This window comes from Petaurus breviceps, unplaced genomic scaffold (genome assembly GCF_028583685.1).
Source record: "Petaurus breviceps papuanus isolate PSGF00001 unplaced genomic scaffold, PetGlider_PUasm1.0 138, whole genome shotgun sequence".
NCBI lineage: Eukaryota > Metazoa > Chordata > Mammalia > Diprotodontia > Petauridae > Petaurus > Petaurus breviceps.
The window spans coordinates 15,653,377-15,674,667 of NW_027185694.1; the positions used below are offsets into that span (position 1 = coordinate 15,653,377).

The following is a 21,291-nucleotide window of genomic DNA, read 5'->3' on the forward strand; positions in this document are numbered from 1 at the left end:
TCAGAAAAAGAAATTGAGCAAGCCATCAGTGAACTCCCCAGGAAAAAATCTCCAGGGCCAGACAGATTTCTATCAAACATTTAAAGAACAATTGATTCCAATACTCTGCAAACTTTTTGAGAAAATTAGTGAAGAAGGAGTCCTACCAAATTCTTTATATGACACAAACATGGTACTGATACCTAAATCAGGAATATAGATGCAGAAATTTTAAATAAAATATTAGCAAAAAGACTACAGCAACTTAGCACAAGAATAATACACTTTGATCTGGTAGGATTTTTCCAGGAATGTAAGGATGGCTTAATATTAGGAAAATCATCAGTATAATTGATCATTTCAGCAATAAAACTAGCAGAAACCACCTGATTATCTCAATAGATGCAGAAAAGGCTTTTGACAAAGTACAACATCCATTCCTATTAAAAACACTACAAAGTATAGGAATAAATGGAGCCTTCCTTAAAATAATAAGTAGCATCTATTTAAAGCCATCAGCAAGTATTATATGTAATGGGGATAAGCCAGAAGCATTTCCAATAAGATCAGGGGTGAAACAAGGATATCCACTATATTACCCCTCTTATTCAGTCTGGTACTAGAAATGTTAGCAGTAGCAATTAGAGAAGAAAAAGAAATCAAAGAAATCAAATTAGGCAAAGACAAGACCAAGTTATCACTCTTTGCAGATGATATGATGATATACTTAGAGAATCCTAAAGAATCAAGTAAAAAAACTACTTGAGACAATAAATAAATTTGGCAAAGTTGCAGGATATAAAATAAACCTACACAAATCCTAGGCATTCCTGTATATTTCTAATGAAATCCAACAGCAAGAGATGGAAAGAGAAATCCCATTTAAAGTTACTGTAGACATTATAAAATATTTGGGAATCTTCCTGCCAAAACAAACCCAGGACCTATATGAACACAACTACAAAACACTTTTCACACAAATACAGTCAGATCTAACTAATTGGAAAAACATCAATTGCTCATAGCTGGGTCAAGCTAATATAATAAAAATGATAATTTTGCCTAAATTAAATTACATATTTAGTGCCATACCAATCAAATTACCAAAAAATTACTTTATAGAGCTTAGAAAAAATAGTAACAAAATTCATTTGGAAGAACAAAAGGTCCAGAATATCAAAGGTATTAATGAAAAGAAATGCTAGGGAAAGTGGCCTAGCTATACCAGATTTTAATCTGTATTATAAAGCAACAGTCATCAAAACTACTTGGTACTGGCTGAGGAATAGAGTAGTGGATCAATGGAATAGATTGGGTACACAAGACTCAGCAGTCAATGACTATAATCTACTCTTTGATAAACCCAGAGACCCCAGTTTGGGGGATAAGAATGCACTATTTGACAAAAACTGCTGAGAAAACTGGAATTTAGTATGGCAGAAACTGGGCGTAGACCATTATCTAACACACATCTAAATGTGTGAGTGATCTAGGTATAAACGATGATACTGTGAGCAATCTGGGAAAGCAAGGAATAGTTTACTTGTCAGATTTATGGAGAGGGGAAGATTTCATGACTGAACAAGAATTAGAGAACATTCTAAAATGCAAAATGGATAACTTTGATTACGTGAAACTGAAAAGCTTCTGTACAAACAAAGCCAATGTAACCAAGATTAAGAGGGAAGTGGGAAATTGGGAAAGAATTTTTACAACCTATGTCTCTGATAAAGGACTCATTTCTAAAATATAGAGAAAATTGAGTCAAATCTATAAGAATACAAGTCATTCCCCAATTGATAAATGGTCAAAGGATATGAACAGGAAGTTCTCAGAGGAAAAAATTAAAGATATCTATAAGCATATGAAAAAATGCTCTAAATCACTATTGATTAGAGAAATGCAAATCAAAACAACTCTGAGGTACCACTTCTCACCAATCAGATTGGCTAAGATGACAAAACAGGAAAATGATAAATGCTGGAGAGGATGTGGAAAAATTGGAACACTAATACATTGCTGGTGGAGTTGTGAACTGATCCAACCATTCTGGAGAGCAATCTGGAACTATGCCCAAAGGGCTATAAGTAATTTCATATCCTTTGACCCAGCAATAGAAGTTTGTATTCCAATGATCACAGAAGCAGGAGGAAGAAGCATATGTACAAAAATATTTATAGCAGGTCTTTTTGTGGTGGGAATGAGTTGGAAATTAAGGGGATGCTCATCAATTGGGGAATGGCTAAACAAGTTATGTATATGAATGTAATGGAATACTATTGTGCCATAAGAAACGAAGAGCAGACGGACTTCATATCTACCTGGAGAGGTTTATACGAACTGGTGCTGAGTGAGAAGAGCAGAACCAGGAAAAATTTGTACACAATTAGAGACACAATGTATGTGTGATGACCACCTTTGATAGAGGGAACTCTTCTCAGAAATGCAGGGCTATAAGTCAACTCCAAAAGTCTCATGATGGAGAGAGATGTCCACATTCAGAGAGAGAACCAGAAAGAACTGAGTTTGAATGCAGATTGAAGCAAATTTCTTTTTCTTGTTTGGTTTGGTTTCCTCTTTCCCATTGTTCATTCCATCTGTTACAGTCCTTCTTTACAACTTGACCAATGTCTAAGGTGAAAGTATCTGTAGATCCTATACCTGATTGTATGCTGCCGGGGCGGGGAAGGAGAAAGGGGAGAGAGGGGAAGAAAATTTGAAACTCAAAGAACTGGCGAAGTGAATCTTGTAAACTCAAAGTAAAGGAACAAATTAATAAAGACAAAAAAAATAGAAATAAACAAACAGTTGTTCTGATCACACACATCCTTCTTGGGTTTGGGAGGGGAGAAAAAGATTTAGGTTTTTCCCCTTTGAGTTTATTATTTTTATTTTTCAAAAGCTATTTTTTATTCTGTCTCTCTATACACTTCTCTCTCATTGAGCAAATAAAATAAAAACAAAAAACAAAATCCTTCAAGATATATCTAGATAGACTTGCAAAACAAATTTCCACATTAACCATGTCCAAAAATTTGTGTTTCTTTCTGCATTTTAAGTTCATCATCTCTCTGATAGTATGTTAATGGCAGATTTCATCTTCATTCTTTTGGAGCCATCATATATCTTTGTGTTGATCAGAGTTCTTAAAGTCTTTTAGAGCTGTTTTTCTATATAATATTATTATCAATATATAAATGTGTAATGTTGTTATCACTATATAAATTGTCATACTATTTCTGCCAACTTACCTCTACGTAAGTTCATAAAGGACTCCCTAGTTTCCTCTGAAATTGTCCATTTCATCATTTCCTACAGTACAATAATAGTATTTAGATTGAATTATTTTGACTTATTTCTTTTGAAAGTGGAGTTCAACAGCAACAACAAAGGGAATAGAAAACTACAATTAAAAATAACATGGATGAATCATTACAACTTCATATCTGAGTAGAATTCTGAAATTTTTATAAAAGTGAAGGACTATGAATGAAGCTGGTCATATATTGCCACGTGTGATTCCTGTAATTAGTAATCTCAATATTTTTTTTCTATGTTTTAGGTATGTGTTCTTTTTGGATCCATGCAATGTAGACTTGGTAAAACGGAAGATCAAATCTATTGCTCTCTGTGTAGCAGCATGTCCAAGCCATGAACTGAAAACAATATATGAAGTCCAGAAGTTTGCAGAAAAGAATGGTGAGGACGTTTTAGAGCTGACCACTCAAATAACGTTCCTGTCTTGTACCTGTTGCCAAATGTTCTGGGTATTGGTTTTCAGATATAACTTCTTATGTCCAATACTAAAGTAAACCAATACTTATATTCAGTATTAGTAAACTAAACCGGGGCCTTTAAAGGGGGGAAACATAGATAATTTTTATCATTTGATAAAAATAGTATGAGAAAATTGACTAAAGCTTTTGAACTGATATCATGGGGAAGAGGGAATGAGATTTGTTCTGTTTAGCCTAAGAGTGCACAATTAGAAGTAGCTGTGCGTGAAATATACAGGAAGGCAAATTTGGGTTTGATGTATGAAGAAAAACTTCTAACAGTTAGAGCTGTCCAGAAATAGAATAAACTGCCTTGGAACTTAGCGAGTCACCTCTAGAGGTTTTCAAGCAAAGACTCAGTAGCCTCTTGTTTTATGTGATATAACTTTTTTCAGGTACAGGTTGGACTAGATGTAGATAGTGTATGACCTCAGACACTATGTAGATAATGTCTGAGATCCCTTCCAGTTCTAGATACATAAATGATTCTGTGATCCCTTCTAAATCTGTAGTTGTGTAATATTTTTGTATTCTAAGCATAATTTTTTTTAATGTGAAATTAGAGGCTTTGATATCGTCTGGGAGAAATCCCATGTAATAGATTTCCTGACTTCCAGATCCTTTTTCTTTTTCAGTTCCTAATTCCCAGTTCTATTCCAGTACATGTAAAATCAATTACCAGTTTCAATCTTTCTTAGTTTGGCTTCTTTCAGAATACAGTAATTCATATGGTTCATATTGCTTTATAGTATGGATTTTACCCCAATTCTTTGTTCTTCTGATATGCTAATCAAGCTTACATCTGAATATATAGTCAGTTGAAGGACCTACTGCAGGTCTAAGTCTTGCTTTATAGGATTCAGGTCTGACCCAGGAGAACCCTAAAGAGTATATTCTCAAGGGTGTGGGTAGGTGGCATAGTGAATAGAGCACCAGCCCTGGAGTCAGGAGGACCTGAGTTCAAATCCGGCCTCAGACACATAACACAAAAACTAGCCATGTGACCTAGGGCAAGTCACTTAACCCCAGTTGCTCTCCAGAAAGCAAAAAAAAAAAAAAAAGAGTATATTCTCATCAGTAGACCTTTCTTTCTTTAAAAAAAATGTTATATTTTGTTTCTAACAATACTTTCATTTAGAAATATAACCTCTCCCTTCCTCTGGTACTCAGTGATTGCTTATAACAAAGAATTTTTTAAAAAGTACTCAGTCACTTCAGCAAAACTAACCAATACATCAAGTCCTGGCAAAAATCCAACTTTCTACAGGTTGCCTTTTCTGATTCCCCTTAATGTTAGTACCTTTTCTCTGTTGATTGTTTCAAATTTATCATGTGTATAGCTTTTTTTGTACATAGTTGCCTCCCTCATTAGACTGTGAGCTCCTTAAGAACAGGGACTATTACTTTCTTTGTATGCCCAACTCTTAGCACAGTGTCTGCTACTAGTAGGTATTTAAAAATGTTTATTGACTGACTGAGCCTTTGATGGCATATGCGGTGTAGCCATAATCCCTAACCTATGCAAAGAAGGGAGGGCAGTACATTTTCTCTCTTTTTGGACCAAGCCTGATCATTATAATAATAATTGCAACAGTGTTTTGTTCTTTCCATTTACATGGGGTGCATTAGTTTTCTGGTTCTGCTTGCCTTCACTGTGTCTGTTCATGAATGTCTTCATGACTCAGAATCCACGTATGTAGTTTTTTAGGGCACATTAGTATTCCATTACATTTTATGTACAGGACCTTGTTCAGCTGTTCCCAAATAGATAGGCTTATACCTTGTTTTCAATTTTTTGTTACTGTTAAAAAAATGCTTCTTTGAATATTTTAGTGTATATAGGACCTTACTTTTTTTCTTTGATCTCCTTTGGGTATATGCTTAGCAGTAATATTCTGTGTTGAAGGACGTGGGCATTATAGTTACTTTGAAGTTACTGGTTCAAATTCCAAATTGTTTTCCAGAATGGTTGGACTAATTCATAGCTCCACCAAAAGTTTCTTATGCTTGTGTAATACTCTTACTAAAATAATTAGCTTATTTAATCTTAGTTGCTGATATAATGGCCCTTAAGACCCCTGTGGTTCCCTTTTCTTCAGCTTTAGGGAGTTTATTATAGAAAAAAAAAGCTGTGAGTTCAGTCATGATTGCTTGAAGATCTCAGTTAAGAAAGTTCCTAACGTTTTTTGTATCTATTTCTATTTAATCCCTAACCTGTTGTCTGGGGAGTAGAAATTTGAAAACTTCTCAGGATGTGTGTCTTACAAATTGGTGTCAGTCCTGACTGTTGGCTTCACCCTTAATCCCCACCTACCCCCCTTCACTTCTGCTGTCAATAAGCAGCAAGCCCTTTCGGAAGTCTTTTGACTTCCACCCTTGTTGGCCACACCCTTCTTCCTTTCCATTCTCTTTAGACTTTTCCCCAGTTACTCTGCAATACAGTGACACTGGCCTCCTTTCTGTTCCTTGAGCAAGACAATCTCCCAACACCAGACATTTTCACTGGTTTCCTCCCATTTCTAGAATTCTCTCCTTCCATATCTCTACCTCCTGGATTCCTTGGCTTCTTTCAGGTGCCCAGTAAAATCTCACCTTATATAAAAAGCTTTCCTTGATCCTTAATAGTAGTGTTTTCCCTCTTTTGGTTATCTCTGATTTATTCCATATATGTCTTGTCTGTACATAGTGGTTTTCATGTTGTCTCCCCTATCAGACTGTAAGTTCCTTAAAAACAATAAATTTCTTTTGCCTTTCTTTGTATTTCTAGCACTTAATACAGTGCCTGGCACATAGTTGATGCTTCATAAATGATTCTTGACTCACTGAGGTGGAGGTGAGAAGAGGTACATTCCAGCCAATGCAAAGACACCAAAATAGATCAAATGCTTTCTGTGCAACAAGGCCAATTTGCTTGGGCCGTAGGATATGGAAGTAATATAATAAAGCTAGAAAGGTAGATTGAAGCCCGGTTGTGAAGGTCTTTAAATGCAAAACAATGGATTTTATTGAGTGAATAAACTGTTGCCCAGGGGGCAAGAAAGGAGCCACTGGAGTTTGTCAAGTCCATTTCCTCTAGCAAAGGTCTGACCATGTCGCTTTCCTACCCAGTAAACTCCAATGGCCCCCTATTACCTTCAAGATCAGATAGAAAATCCTGACTTTGACAATTGAAGCCCTTCATTACTTGGCCCCTTCCTTACATTTTATTCTTCTTCACGTATTCTTTGACCTGTGGTAAAGGAAATTCATTTTGGCAGCTATGTGGAGTATGGGTTGAAGTGAGAAAAGACTTGAGGCTTTCTGAGGTGGTGGTTGTGTGAGTAATGAAAAGGTGCCAGATTCAAGAGAGATTGTGGAAGAAGGATGGCAAGATTTTGCAACTAGTTGAATATGTAGGATGGCAGTACTATCAGAATAGATATGAGAATTCAGAATAAGGATTATTTGGGGGGAAATGCATATGTCATTAAAACATATTTTAAGCATGTTGAATTTGAGATGTTTGTGAGATATACAGTTTGTAACGTTTACTAAGTTGTCTTATGGAACTGTATCTCAGAGGAGAGATGGAATACATATCTATCTATCTTTATGTATGTATGTATGAATAATATATAATACATATATATATATATATATATGAGAGACTTGTCTGCAAAACTATGATGATTTAATTGACGTAAGCTGTTGAGGTCAGCAAGTGAGAGGATACAGAGAGAAAAGAGAGCCCAGGACAGAGTTTTGGGGGGTGTACCTGTATTTAGGGGTATGATGTGGATCAAGAACCAGCAAAAGAGATCGAGGAATAGTCTAGTAGGTAGTATGAGAACTGAGAAAGGCAATTAAGAGACTGTTTAAAAAGGACAGTTTGATGTTAAAGAGATTGAGAATGAAAGGGGAAGAAATGGAGTCACTGAGTGCAATTGACTTTTTCAAAGAGTTTAGCTGAAAGTGGAGGGAGAAATATAAGATAAGGGTTTGAGGGGATGATGAGGTCTAGTGAAGGCTTTCTAGAGGTTGTTGTTCAGTCATATCTGACTTTTCATGATTCCATTTGGGGTTTCCTTGGCAAAACTACTGGAGTGGTTTGCCATTTCCTTCTCCACCTCATTTTACAGATGAGGAAACTGAACCAAACAGGGTTAAGTGACTTGTCCAGGGTCACACAGCTAGTATGTGTTTGAGTCCAAATTTGAACTCAGATCTTACTGACTGCAGGCCCAGCACTCTTATATTTTTAGTTTTCAACATTCACTTCCATAAGTTTTACATTTCCCCCCTCCCCCTCCTCCTCTTTCCCCAAGACAGCATGCAGTTTTATATCGGTTCTACATATACATACCCATTTGGACTTTATTTTGGTATATGGTGTCAGATGTTGGTCTATGCCCAGCTTTTGCCATACTATTTTCCAGTTTTCCCAGCAGTTTTTGTCATATAGTGAGTTCTTATCCAAGACAAGATCCTCATCTTGAGAGAGGATGGGAAGGGGGACAGAGGGACATATTAAGAAGTTTGAGGAGAAAAGAAGGTTTGGAACAGTTTCTGTGGGGAGTGGGATAAAGAAACAGAATGATAAAGGAAGCATGGTCCTTTGAGAAACATTCCTCAGTTTTTATATTCCTAGTTTCAGCCTTGATCACTCTTTCTATTCAATGTAGGAAATGGTTGGAGTCTTATCTCCTCTACTAGACCATCACACCTGACCCAAGAAAGGGTTTAAGTTCACCCTTGAAGTGGACCAGGAACCAGGAGTTTTATAGCAAGGGGCAGGGTCATACTGAGGTGTGATTACAGTTATTACCAAGCTTGCATAAGAGGTGGAACATTCTAACATGGAAGAATTCTAAACTTTAGATGATTCTAAGAAAAGGGAGGGGAGGTGGAAGTGAGGGCCAAGTTTAGAGCAGAAACAAAACAGCCTATCACAAGAAAGCTAGGCCCCCAAAAAGGTTTGTGGTTTTTTTTAACTGCCTCATATATCATTAAGCTTCTCTATTGACATTGCCTGTCTAATTCTAGCTTATAGATCATAAAATAATAGAACTGGAAAGGACCTTAGAAGACTTTTAATTTGGTCCCCTCCCCTGCATTTTATAGGTGAGGAAATTGAGTGCCAGAGAGATTGTTACTTGCCAAACAACATGGATATTGTAAGTGGCAAAAGTGGAATTTGAACACCTGATAATATTTATATCCACCTTACCATGTTCTTTTCCTTGAAACCTAAAAGCAGTTTATCTCTACCACAAAGTCTCGTGCTATATATATATATATATTTTTTTTTCCCTTTTTCAGTGAATGACAACATTTTAAAAGTGTGGCTATTTACATTAAAATTTTCTAGTAAATCCAATGGAATAACAACATTTTGAAACTCCCAACTAGGTGAACCTAAAACTTGAGAGATTTATTTTATTAGTATCTCTGCCTTTGTGTAATGATCTGGCTATCCTTGAACAGTCCTGTGACATATAGGCTTTCTGGGCTCAGTACCATAATCAAATAACCCAAAAATTGTCAGATCACTTAGAAAAAAAAGGTATTTTCCTTTCTGAAGAACAATTAATTCCTTAAGGATTTTTCAGTAATTATTATAAATTAAAAACAAATATAGTATATAATATTGTCTATAGGAAGCAGCATGGATTAGTGAAAAGAGTGGTAAACCTTGGAGTTAAAAGGATCTGAGCTCAAGTCCTGTCTGTGACACATACTGTCTTTTTGATGGTGGTTGAATCGTGTAACCCCAGAGGGTCCCCAGACAACTCTAAAATGAGTTTGTAATTTGCCTTTTTGCTTTGATGAAGTTTCCATTAAGAGAGTTCCCCATACCAGTGAAATCACAAGTTCAGACACATACCACTCCCTCTGAACTAAATGTGACTTAATATATTTCTGATAATAGGCAATCATAAGTGAAGGGATTGCCATCAAATGCTTGACACCCCTTGCAAGGTTTGTAGGTGGAACTGGAAGTAGGCACTTAATAAATATTAGAAGTAACTTAAAGATTTTTCAAATTTGGGGATTAAAAGTAGTTTTTAAAAAAATATTAAACTATTTGCAAAATCTCTAAGAATTGATCCAGTTTGATTACCTTTGTTCACAAAACCCTGAGAGGTTATGACAATTATAAATTTTTTTAAACATTTTTACAAAGGATAAGACTGAGGCTTAAATTGTGACTTACCTAGGGTTACATTGCTAGTATCAGAATTGGAATTCCAAACCAGATCTTCTGACTCCAAAATTCCAATGCTATTTCCACTATACCAGATGGTCTCTTTATGTAATAGAATACTATTTATATAAATGCACCTAGGCCTTTGAGGTTCAAAAAATGGCTTCTGCTTTGGATCATTCATCTGCTACTATATGAGATTATACAAATCATCTTATTCTTCACTATTGAGTTTCCCCCCCCCTTTTTCTGTTCTCCTTTCTCCTCTTACAAATCCTTACTTTAACCTTAAAAGACAGCATTGCTTGCTAAACTTAATAGCTAACATTTATATAAGAATTTAAGGTTTGCAAAGCAATTTACATTTTCTCATTTGATCCTCATACCAATCCTATGAAAAAGATAATGTTTTTATTCCCATTTTACAGATGAGAAAACTGAGATTGGCAGAAGCAAAGTAAGACTTGTTCAGGGTCACACAGCTAGTAATTATCTGAGGCAGGATTTGAATTCGGGTCTTCCTGAGTCCCAAGTCCAGCACTCAATATACTATGACATCTTTTTGTTATTGTTTAGTCATTTTTCAGTTATATCTGACTCTTCATGACCCCTGTTTGGGGTCTTCTTGGCAAAGATACTGGAGTGATTTGCCGTTTCCTTCTGCAGCTTCATTTTATAGATGAGGAAACTGAGGCAAACAAGGCTAAGTGACTTGTCCCAGGGCCACATAGCTGCTAAGTATCTGAGGCCAGATTTGAACTCAGGAAGAAGAGTCTTCCTGATCAGGCCCAGCACTCTAGAGAAAGGAAGCCACCTGGACATTTGAATTGAGGGAAAGAATCCCCTACACATTCATCAGAAAGGATTTTAGTCAGAAGAGTTTTACATCCAACTTTATTCGGAATAGAACCAATCAAGCAAATATAACATCCAGAGATCATACTTCTCAAACTCCCAGTATCTGAACAAAGTGATTGGGAAGGAAGACCTGTACCAAAAAATAACATCTATTACAGAACACAAGCACTTTGCCTCCCTAGGAAAGATGGAGCCCCTTTGCCTGCTCTCACCCACGCAATTATGGACAAAATGAGAGAATAGAATAGAGGCAAGAGGACACACAATGGCACCTAGATATGACAAGATAATAAGGGAGGAAAGGGACAGGATTTAAAAAAAAATTTTAAAACAGTAGGCTGATGTCAGTTATAGGTAGAAATAGATCCTGTACCTTGTATACAGTAATAAGTGTAATAAGTGACTTGTCCAAGGTTACACATCTCATAAGTAGTAGATTACAAATGCAGCATTCTTTCTAAGGCACTATGCTGAAACAGTTCCTGTTTTTCAGTGAATTGATTCACGTGGATCACAGAAACAAGGATACTTTGACTCAGTGTTAATTATTCTCTTGAAAACATACCATTAGGCAAAACAATGTGTATGGGAGTAAGGGGAAGGAACCTGTTAGTGCCATAGCAGCAATGTTGTAAGTGGGCAATTGGCCAAAAACATTCCAGGAAGGCTTGGTTTATGATCTCTTAATGACAATATTGTTGAAAGATGTTATCTGTGACCATGAGATGTAGGATATGCTTGTAATTCTTGCGCAGTTTTGAAGCTGTAATAATTCTGTTTCAGGTTGAAAGCACATAGGTCCTCAAACCAAAACTCCTTTAAAATAATACATCTATGGCGCTACTATTCTAGAAATAATATAGTTTGGGTTTGTTTGTTTTTTGTAAAAGTATTTTATTTTTTCCAATTAAATGTAAAAAGAGTTTTCAATGTTCATTTTTTTTTTTTTGGAGGGGGGAAGTTAAGGCAGTTGGGTTTAAGTGACTTGCCCAAGATCACACAGCTAGTTAAGTATCAAGTGTTTGAGGTCAGATTTGAGCTCAGATACTCCTGACTTCAGGGCCAGTGCTCTATTCACTGCGCCACCTAGCTGCCCCAACAATATTCATTTTTCATAAGATTTTCAGTTCCACATTTTTCTCCTTCCATTCCCTCCCCCTTCCCAAAGATAGCAAGCAGTCTGACGTAGGTCATACATGTGCAATCATATTAAACACTTTTCTACATTAGTCATTTTGTGAAAGAAGAAACAGAAGAAAAGGGAAAAACTATGAAAAAAAGTGAAAATAGTATGCTTTGGTCTGCATTCAGACTCCAAAGTGCTTTGTCTGGATATGGATAGCATTTTCCATCATGAGTCTTTTGGAATTGTCTTGGATCATTGTATTGCTGAGAAGAGCTAAGTCTGTTGTAGTTAATTATTGCACTATGTAGCTATTACTGTGTACAGTGGTCTATGGTTCTGCTCATTTCAGCATCAGTTCATGTAAGTCTTTCCAGGTTTTTCTGAAATCTGCCTGCTCATTATTTCTTATAGTACAGTAGTATTCCATTCTGTTCGTATACCACAACTTGTACAGCATATCCCAATAATATAGTTTTAAAAGAGATATTTTCAGTTATTTTACATGAAAGAATTGTTAAAATGTAGTGAAAATGATATTATTTACCAGGTAACAATTTTAATGCTAATTTTAAGCTCCGTTAGACTTGAAAAATAATATAAGGCTTATCTTAATGGAGTCTAAATATACTAAATTATTTGCAAAGAATTTCAGGTTGTTATACCAGCATTTGAAATTATTTTTAAGTATTTCTGGTCATCTAGTGAAATTTGTAGGAAAGGTAATCTTTTAAAAATGTGTGAGAAGAATCTTTAAAAGTTGTACTTAATTCCTTTAGTTTTATATATGTTATGTATCTGTGTAATATATGTTTGATACATTTGCCTGATATGGAGAATATTTATTAATTTTTTTCTTCTCTTCATTCAAGTGGAATTCCTATCTTTTACAGTACTGAGAGTTTATGAAAAGTTTCTGACTGTTCAGATTAGAGCAGCATGATATAGTGAAAAGAACACTAGATAAGTAATGAACTCAGGGTGCAGGCTGAGACATGTTTTTGTATACAGACATTGTGGTGTGTTGTTTTTTGTTTTGGGGTTTTTTTTTCCCTTAACTGTAGAGGGTTTTTTTTAAATCTTTCTTTCATTTGGGGGGCAGGGCTAAAGGGAAGGGTGAAGGGGACAGATGTTGAGAGGAAAATGTAGAGGAGATTATCAAGGTTACCAAAATTAAAAAAGAAAGAAAGAAAGAAACCTAAGAAAATAAAACTGCTGGAGCTTTTAAAAATACATAGAAGAAAACAGGAGAAAGAGCAGTAGGAAATAGGCAGGACAGCTATGAAAATAATATACTGAATGTGTTGTATGTAGAGAAGCAAACTATAAGTGATACGGATTTTTGACTGCATATATAATATTATGTTTCTATTTTGCTTTGTATGTGGAAACATTAATTTCATTTGTTGTTTTTTTTAGGTTTAGAATTTTTTGTTTTCCTTTTTAAATAAAACTGAACTAGGACTCAAAATACCTGTATTCAAATCCTGACTCAGTTACTTATTAGCTGTATGACTTGAAGGGAATTACTTACCTTCTCAGTGTTTCAGTTTCGTCCTTTGTATTAAGAGGAATTTGGACTAGGTGATCTCTGAGGTCCCTTCATGTTATAATGTTTTTTGACTTTGTGAGACAAAATGTTTATAGGAGAGTAACAGGAAATAAAGTTGAAAAGGTTATAGAGAACTTTGAAAGCTAGGCAGAGTAATTTAGAAGACTAATCATTAATAACTCTCCCTCAAGTCAGTCTGTCAATCAACAAACCCTGTATGCTAGGAATTATTGTAAGATGCTAGGAATTATTGTAAGGTGCTAGGAATACCTCTCTGAGCCTGTTTTTTCCTCTTTATAAAACGAGAGAATTGGACTAGATGGTTTCCATAGTCCCTTTCTAGCTCTCAACCTATGATTCTCTGATCAAAGAGAAAATGAAACCATGTTTCTCTTAAGGACCTCGCATGTGCTTATATAAATATATACAGAAGTCTTCAGCTTTTCTGCCTACACAATCCAAATTCCTTATAATTCTGTTAAGACTTCTCTCCTTAGTCTCAGCCCACTCACATTCTTTTAGCCCAGGCACTCCAGTTACCATTCCTTACATGTAATTTGCTAATTTTTGAATCCATGCTACTTTTAAATGGTTTGTCCAATCTGCTGCTGTTCCTTTTTAGTCCTTCCTTATCATCCCTAAGATATTTCCCATAATGCCTTTCCCTTCACTCCAAGTTTCATTCCCTCTATAAAGTCACTTCAGAATTTACAGAGAACAGACCACTTGGCATGTGTTTCTTCATGTGCTCCTAACACCCCCTATCCTCCCTCCAGCATATCCTTATTCCTGCCTCCACCCTTAACTGTCAGAACCAGGAGCAGTGGGCAAAAGTTTTAGGGAGGGTAGATTTGTACATGACATAGGTTCTGACAATTAAAACTATCTCCATATTGAATGGACTCATTTAAATAGTGAATTCCTCACCTTTTGGAGGCCAGATGATATTTATAGAGATTTTTTTTCTCAAGTATAGGTTGTACTAGATGAACACTAAAGTTTCTTATAGTCCTGAGATTCTATAATTCTGTCTTCTTATCTTTTTCTCCAATTTTAGAGGAAGAAATTTTTCTCCTTCCTTCCTTAGCTCTTCCCTGTTGTGAAGTCTTGCCAGGTTTTGAGATTTGAGTGAAAGAAGTCATTGTAACACCATGGGAGATCCAAGAAAATGATTTATTAAATGGAACAAAAGGATTCATAATAGGAACATGTATATCATGAACCATGCAGTCACTCCAGGTCCCAGGAATCCTGAATCTGGGATATGCAGTGGAATAGTCTGGCAACTGTAGATATTAGAATTGCTCAAGATCCAGTAAGAATTGAATGAACTGTCTTTCCTCTGTATTACAAAAGTTTATACAAGTTAATAAATAATTTGCTATAGAAACTTCATATATATTCACAAATGTGTTATCCTCCCATGCACTATTAAGTTTTCTTTAAAACATTTTTTTTTGTTTTACCCAGTTCCTAGAACAGGCCCAAACAACTTGTGGCCCCTGGGGCTGCTTGCAGCACACCAAAGGATTTCAGGTGACCCTCACAATTTTAGAGGGCCACTGGAAATCCTTTGGCATGCCCTCAGGCTGTAAGCAGCCAATCTCAGTTTGATTGTACTGTGACTGGGTAGGGGAACAGCATGGTGCCAGGCCTTACTATAAGTATGTGTTTTCTGAATTTGTTCCTAAGTAATAGATTATGCCAAAATCCCTTCGTAGACAGGCTACCTCAGTCAAACATCTCTTACCATTTCCTTCAGGCTGTCATTTTCATAGTTATCTTGTTCCTTTCTATTTCCTTAAACCTATGCATGGCCATGGTTGCCTTTCTTTTTTTACTTTTTATCTTTAAATATTCATAGTTTCCATCTCACTCATGAAAACTCCTTAAACCATTCCTTATAGTCACAGTCCTTATATTTTCTTCTGTATTGCCAAACTCTTTAGAGGTGTGATAGATACCTATAAATTCAATCGCTTCCTAACTAACCTCTTGTAATCTGGGTATTCTGCTGACTACTGAAACTATTTTTCTCTATCTGATGTATTACTAGTGGCTATTTATTGCTTCTTGAAATTCCACCTTTCTGCCTTTTCATTTTTTCTGTCTCTGACTTCTCACTCCTCCTTTCTATTCCCTACCACACAATTATTCTGTAGCCCATATTCATTCTTTTCTAAGGTGCAGCTGTCTCCCAGTTCTGTACCCACTTCCCTCATTTGCACCATGCTTTCAACTGCCTAAAGGATATCTTGACTAGACTGTCCTACTTCTACTTCAAATTCAACGTCAGATCATTGGACAAGCAGTCAGAAGACCCACAATCTTAGTACTTACTTGGTCACTAATTATCCATGTGAACATGATCAGATACCCTCCTTGGATCTCAGTTGATTTACTGATAAAATGAGGGATAGCTGTGCTGTTCCTCTAGGTTTGTTTCTGCTTCTATGCTTTTATTTCTATGTGTAAGAAATAGCACATCATTATGGATAAAATGCTACATTTGGAGTCAGGAAGCCAAGGGTTCAAATATCACTTCTGGTAACTTATTAGATGTATGAATTTAAGTAGGTCACTTGACCTCTCTGAGGCCTAGTACCTTCATGTGTAAAATGGGAGCAGTGATAAATGTAGCACTAACTCAGAAGGTTATTTGGGGGCGTAAACAAGATGATGGAAAGTGTTTTTGAATCTTTAAGCACAAGTCATCTCTTGTTATAACTGACTTTATCTTTTTTCATCCTGTATCCAAACCAGCTCCCCTCTCTATCCATCCCATTTCTACCACTGGTTCCACCATTCTTTCCATTTCCTAGGCTAGAAATCTTAGAATCACATTTAATTAGCTTTTTATCTCCTATTTTTAGCCAGTTACTAGATTTTATCACTTTATTCTCACTACTTTCACTCTAAATTCTTATCATTCTGTATACTGCAACAGTTGCCTTACTGATTTCTTCCATTTTCCAGTTTCTTTCCACCCCAGCTCTCCAGTCCACCCTTAATGTGCCTCTACCATGCTAATTTTCCTAAAGTACCACATACTGTTCCCAAAACTGTAATTAATGTCTTCTCTCTATTACTTACCAAGTCAAGTCCAACTTTGAAGATTTTGCATAAAAGTACACTCTAATCTATCCAGCACTATGGTCACTCTCAATTATTACTTTATTTTTAGTGTGATGCAGTAGAAAGAGTATTGGATTAGGTGTCAGCTGACCAGGGTGCAGAACGTATTTCTGTCACCTACTGTTAGAGTAGAGTGACTTTTGGCAAGACATTTAACTTCTGGAGCTTCAGTTACATATTGACAACACCAGAAACTGGTTTTAATTAGTGATTTAGCATTTAACGTACTTTGTTATTTGGACCTCACAGCAGTCCCATAGGGTAGGAGTTTTCCTTTCTGTTGGGCTCTGTAGTATCTTTGATGTGGAGAACTCTTGAAGAAACATCTGCTGTGGATATGGATCAACAACTTGTCTTTAACTTAGTTTTAAAAGGTTCCCCAGAGTACTGAGAAATTGTGACTTTCTTCATGATCACATAACTGTAGTATGTGTCAGTGGCAGAATTTGAATTCTGCCCCCCTCTCTTTTTTTTAAAGACTGGGTCTTTTTAGACTGTGTCTTTAAAGACACTGGGTCTTTAAAGACTGTCACCCAAATTGGAAGCACAAGGACTACATATTCATCATTCTGGACCCAATCGGATCAGCTTGGAAGCCTTGAACATTTTGGATCTAGGCCATTTTGCCCCTCCATAGGCAATCTGGTCCTCCACCTTCCTCCCACCCTTTACCATATTAATGCCTCACATATTAATTAGTGAGGATATCCACCCACTTAGCCCACTGCAGCTCAGATCTCCTGAGTAGCTTCCCCAGTAGCAAAGAGACTGCAGACGTGTACCACAAGACACAGCTGACTCTAAGGCAGGCAATAGTGTCTCCGTAACATGAGAGGCTAAAACTAGTTGACCTCTGGAATAGAGACAGGCAGGCAACAAGCATTTATTTAACTCTTATTGTGTGCTAGGCACAAGGGATATATACACAAGCAAAAAGAAAGATCCTGTTCTCCTGGAGCTTATATTCTAACAGGAGAAGACAACACATAAAATAAAAAAGGTAGCCTTTTGGAAGCATTGGGGTCAAATTCAGAAAGTCAGAATCACAGCCTAGAGATGTTATGGATTTAGATGTAAAAAGATGTTAAAGCTCATCTAGTCCAATCCCCTCATTTCTGTAGATGAGGAAACAGAGACTAGAGAAATGAACTCTTGCTCAGGAAGTCATATAGGTAGCAAGTGGCAGAGCTGGAATCCAGACACAAGTTGTAAACTGCAGAGGTGGGACTGAATTTTGTTCCTCTTAACTCCTAGCTTCCTCCCCTTACCTAAATCCTTCTCAGCCTTCCAGGCCCAGCTTAAGTCCCATCACATGTTGTATGTCAATTCTTTGATAGTAAGGACTGTACTTGTATCTTTAGTGCTTAATATTAACTTAGTAGAGGCTTAGTGAATTTTTTAAAAAGTATTAATCTGAGTTCTCTGGCTACTAAAGTCCTTGATCTCTTTTAAACTTATTTGTATGTACAGTCAGTATCACCACAGTTTAGCATTAAATTGGTCTCTAATTCTTTCATGTCTATTAGTCTTCCCCCTCAAGTTAGATCATTAACTCCTTGGGTGACTAGATGAATTTTAGGTCCCTTCAAGCTTCAAATCAGTCAGTCAACAAGCTTTTATTAAGTCTATTTTATGGGGTGGCCAGGTAGCACAGTGAGTAACAGCACTGGGCCAGAGTCGGGATGACCTGGGATTGAATCCGGGCTCAGATACTCAGCACCACACCCAGAAATAACTGGCCATATAACCTTGAGCAAGTTACTTAACCCCAGTTGCTTTAAAAAAAAAGTCTATTTTATACCAGTCATTGGTGCTTAGGATACAGATCAAAGAATGAAATAATCCCTACTCTGATAGAAATGATTCTGTTACACTTTTTTTTACTCAACAAATACTTGTTGATTGAGCCCCATATTTTTGCCACTCATTTCTTATAAATCTACATCCATGGTTATAATCAAATACCAGGTCAAAATTTACTTCTTTCCCAGACTAATGACAGCCCTAATCATTATATCATTTCTCCAAATGTATAAATTGGTTGGTACTGTTACTTTGAACTTGATATATTCATTATTTTGCAGTTATTAAGTAGTGTCATTACCTTTTATATAGACTTACCGAGGCTTTACTGTAGTGTCCAAGTGACCTGGGTTCTTGAAGGCTTTGCCAGTGTATTTTAAACTTTGGTATATCCTAATGAATTCAGACTTTGAATATAGACAGCCTAGTGGTAAACTGTGTATCTGTCATAAAGGGACCAACCTAGCTAAAGTTGGAAAGATCTAGAGAGCAAAAGTTTGGTCATCAGATGATAAATTTTTCTAACTTCAGTAATTTATAATACCGTTTGCTAAGGTACAGCTCCTAGTTCTGTCTTGAGCGGGGTGAGGAATTAGGAACGTGAGAAGGAACGCATTGCCAAATGGTCTCTCTTTCAGTTCTTTGTAAAAATCTGAGGTGATTTTACAGAGGGGATGAGATTTGGAGGGAAAGGATGACACTTGGACATTTAAGGAAAGAATAAGAGATCGAAAGATCACTGTGGCAAATCTCTTAGAGATGAATAAGGACTAAGAAGGGGCAGTAGCAGAGGTAGGGTTGAAATGGGGCAAACTTTTAAAGTGGCATGGATTAAGAAAAAAAAAACTGTTTAATGAACAATGACTTAGAGCACATCAATTCGTAGCTACCCCCGTTATAAGGATGAAAGACATCACATAAAGAACATTTTTTTTTCTTGATTCCTAATTCTTTCATTTGAAATGAGTAGTTATAACCAAGAGTCTAAGTTTTTTTTGCTCTGTCAAAGCCCCTCTTTCCTGGCTGCCTCGCTAGAAGAGGAATGCTAAGAAAGGGTTAAGGAGGGAGAAGGGGAAGAGTTGAAAAGTGTAAGAGGCAAAGGAGCAGGGGCCAATATCACAGGATGACATGTGAACAGGAGAAGACTGTTATATATGGTCCAGTAACAGAAGAACCAGGAGGGGCGGCTAGGTGGCGCAGTGAATAGAGCACTGGCCCTGGAGTCATGAGGACCTGAGTTCAAATCCAGCCATAGACACTCAACACTTACTAGCTGTGTGACCTTGGGCAAGTCACTTACCCCCAATTGCCCTTTCAAAAAGGAAAAAAAAAACAAGAACAGAAGAACCAGGAGGGAAAGGAGGTGCTCAGAACAATAAACTAGGATTTTTGTCAATCAAAATGAAGACAAATTGGCATGTAGCAATTCATGCCCACTTTTGTTTCAAAAGGAGAGTTTATTTTTTTCAAAATAGTTGTGAAAGATTTAAGCACTGTGATTAAAGCAACTTATTCCAATTCTAGAAGACTGATGATGAATTGTACTTCTCACTTCCTCTATAGAAGTAATGAATTATAAGTAGGGAATAAGAAGTCATAACCTATGCCTGGATTAGTTTTGTGCAACAGCTTTTTGTTAAAAGGGGGAGCTTTCCTTTTTCTTTATTTGGTGGGGGGCTGGATAGTGTGGGAAATAGAGTGGTAGTAATAATGATACTAAAAAAAGGAAGAAAAATAAAAGAATGTCAATGAATCACGAAAAAAAAACACAAAGTAGTAGAAGGGAATTTAAAAGGGGACACAGACCAACTTCAGTGTTAGAACTACCATGTTAAATTTGAGTTATAAAAAGCTAGCCTGGATGTGGTAGGGAAAAAAGACAAACTGTATATAACAGAAGTTCACAGTTTCATATAACAGTCCTCTTGTTTTTCGGTGCTTACTAAAATGTTTGTGTTTGTTGGTGTTTATTAAGTTTATAACTTTCAAACTTACTAATTTTTTTAGAGGCAAGTTTATTAGTGCTGGCTAGACCTACTTTTAAATCTTAAAGATATCTGCCTGGGACCTTGGGCATTCAGAAATCATAATCCCTTTTTTCCCACACAGTTTGGCTGCTAGCACCCTTATTTCACGTTCTTCCTTATCACAAACTAGTCTACGAGCTGACTGCTGAATTTGCCTTTCATAGAACCATAGAACTTCACAATTGGAAAGAAAACATTGATCATCTAATCCAAACCCTCTCTGTCACTTTGTCTATGCATATGCTGGAGGTGGGGGCCAGAGGGCACCCGAGAGCAACAGCAGGAACAGAACAGGAGGTTACTCAGTGCTTCCTGAGGCAGTCCATTCCATTTTTGTCTGGCTTTTCATTGTTGTGAAGTTGTTCTTTACATCAAACCTAAATTTACCTCTTTTCAGCTTCTACCCATTGCTCCTAGTCCCACACCCTTGTGGCCAGTCCTCAAGTTTTTTCATCTGTAAAATGAGAGGATTGGACTAAATGACCTTCAAAGTTCCTTTCAACCCCTGTATACGGTTCTCATTTTAGTCCCTCACATTTAATCCCTCACAGCCTTTCAGATATTTAAGATAAACTATCATAACCACCCTTAAGGCTTCTCTTCTCCAGTATAGATATCCCCTGTTCCTTCAACCAATCCTTATATGGCATGGACTCAAGGTCCTTCAATATTCTTAATAAAATTCAAAATCCATTTCCTCCCTCCTGTCCTCAAAAGAGTGATCCTTTTTATCTGCAATGTATCTTCTCCTTACTTCATCTCTTAGAATTTCCTTCAAGGCCCAGTTTAGGTACCACATTCTCCACAAATGTTTACTCAATTTCTTCTTGTTGTTAGACTTCTTTTTTGCTCCT

At 36.6% G+C, this 21,291-nt stretch overlaps 1 protein-coding gene across 2 annotated transcripts in view; it reads left to right on the plus strand.

Annotated features, from left to right (window-relative positions):
* SLC44A1 (solute carrier family 44 member 1) overlaps window positions 1–21,291 on the plus strand; it is a 217,524-nt gene that overhangs the window by 134,669 nt on the left and 61,564 nt on the right. For both annotated transcript variants that reach the window (XM_069106130.1, XM_069106121.1), the window contains exon 4: window positions 3,542–3,678. In XM_069106130.1, the coding sequence (XP_068962231.1) occupies window positions 3,542–3,678 (137 nt within the window). The remainder of the gene's footprint in view (window positions 1–3,541; window positions 3,679–21,291) is intronic.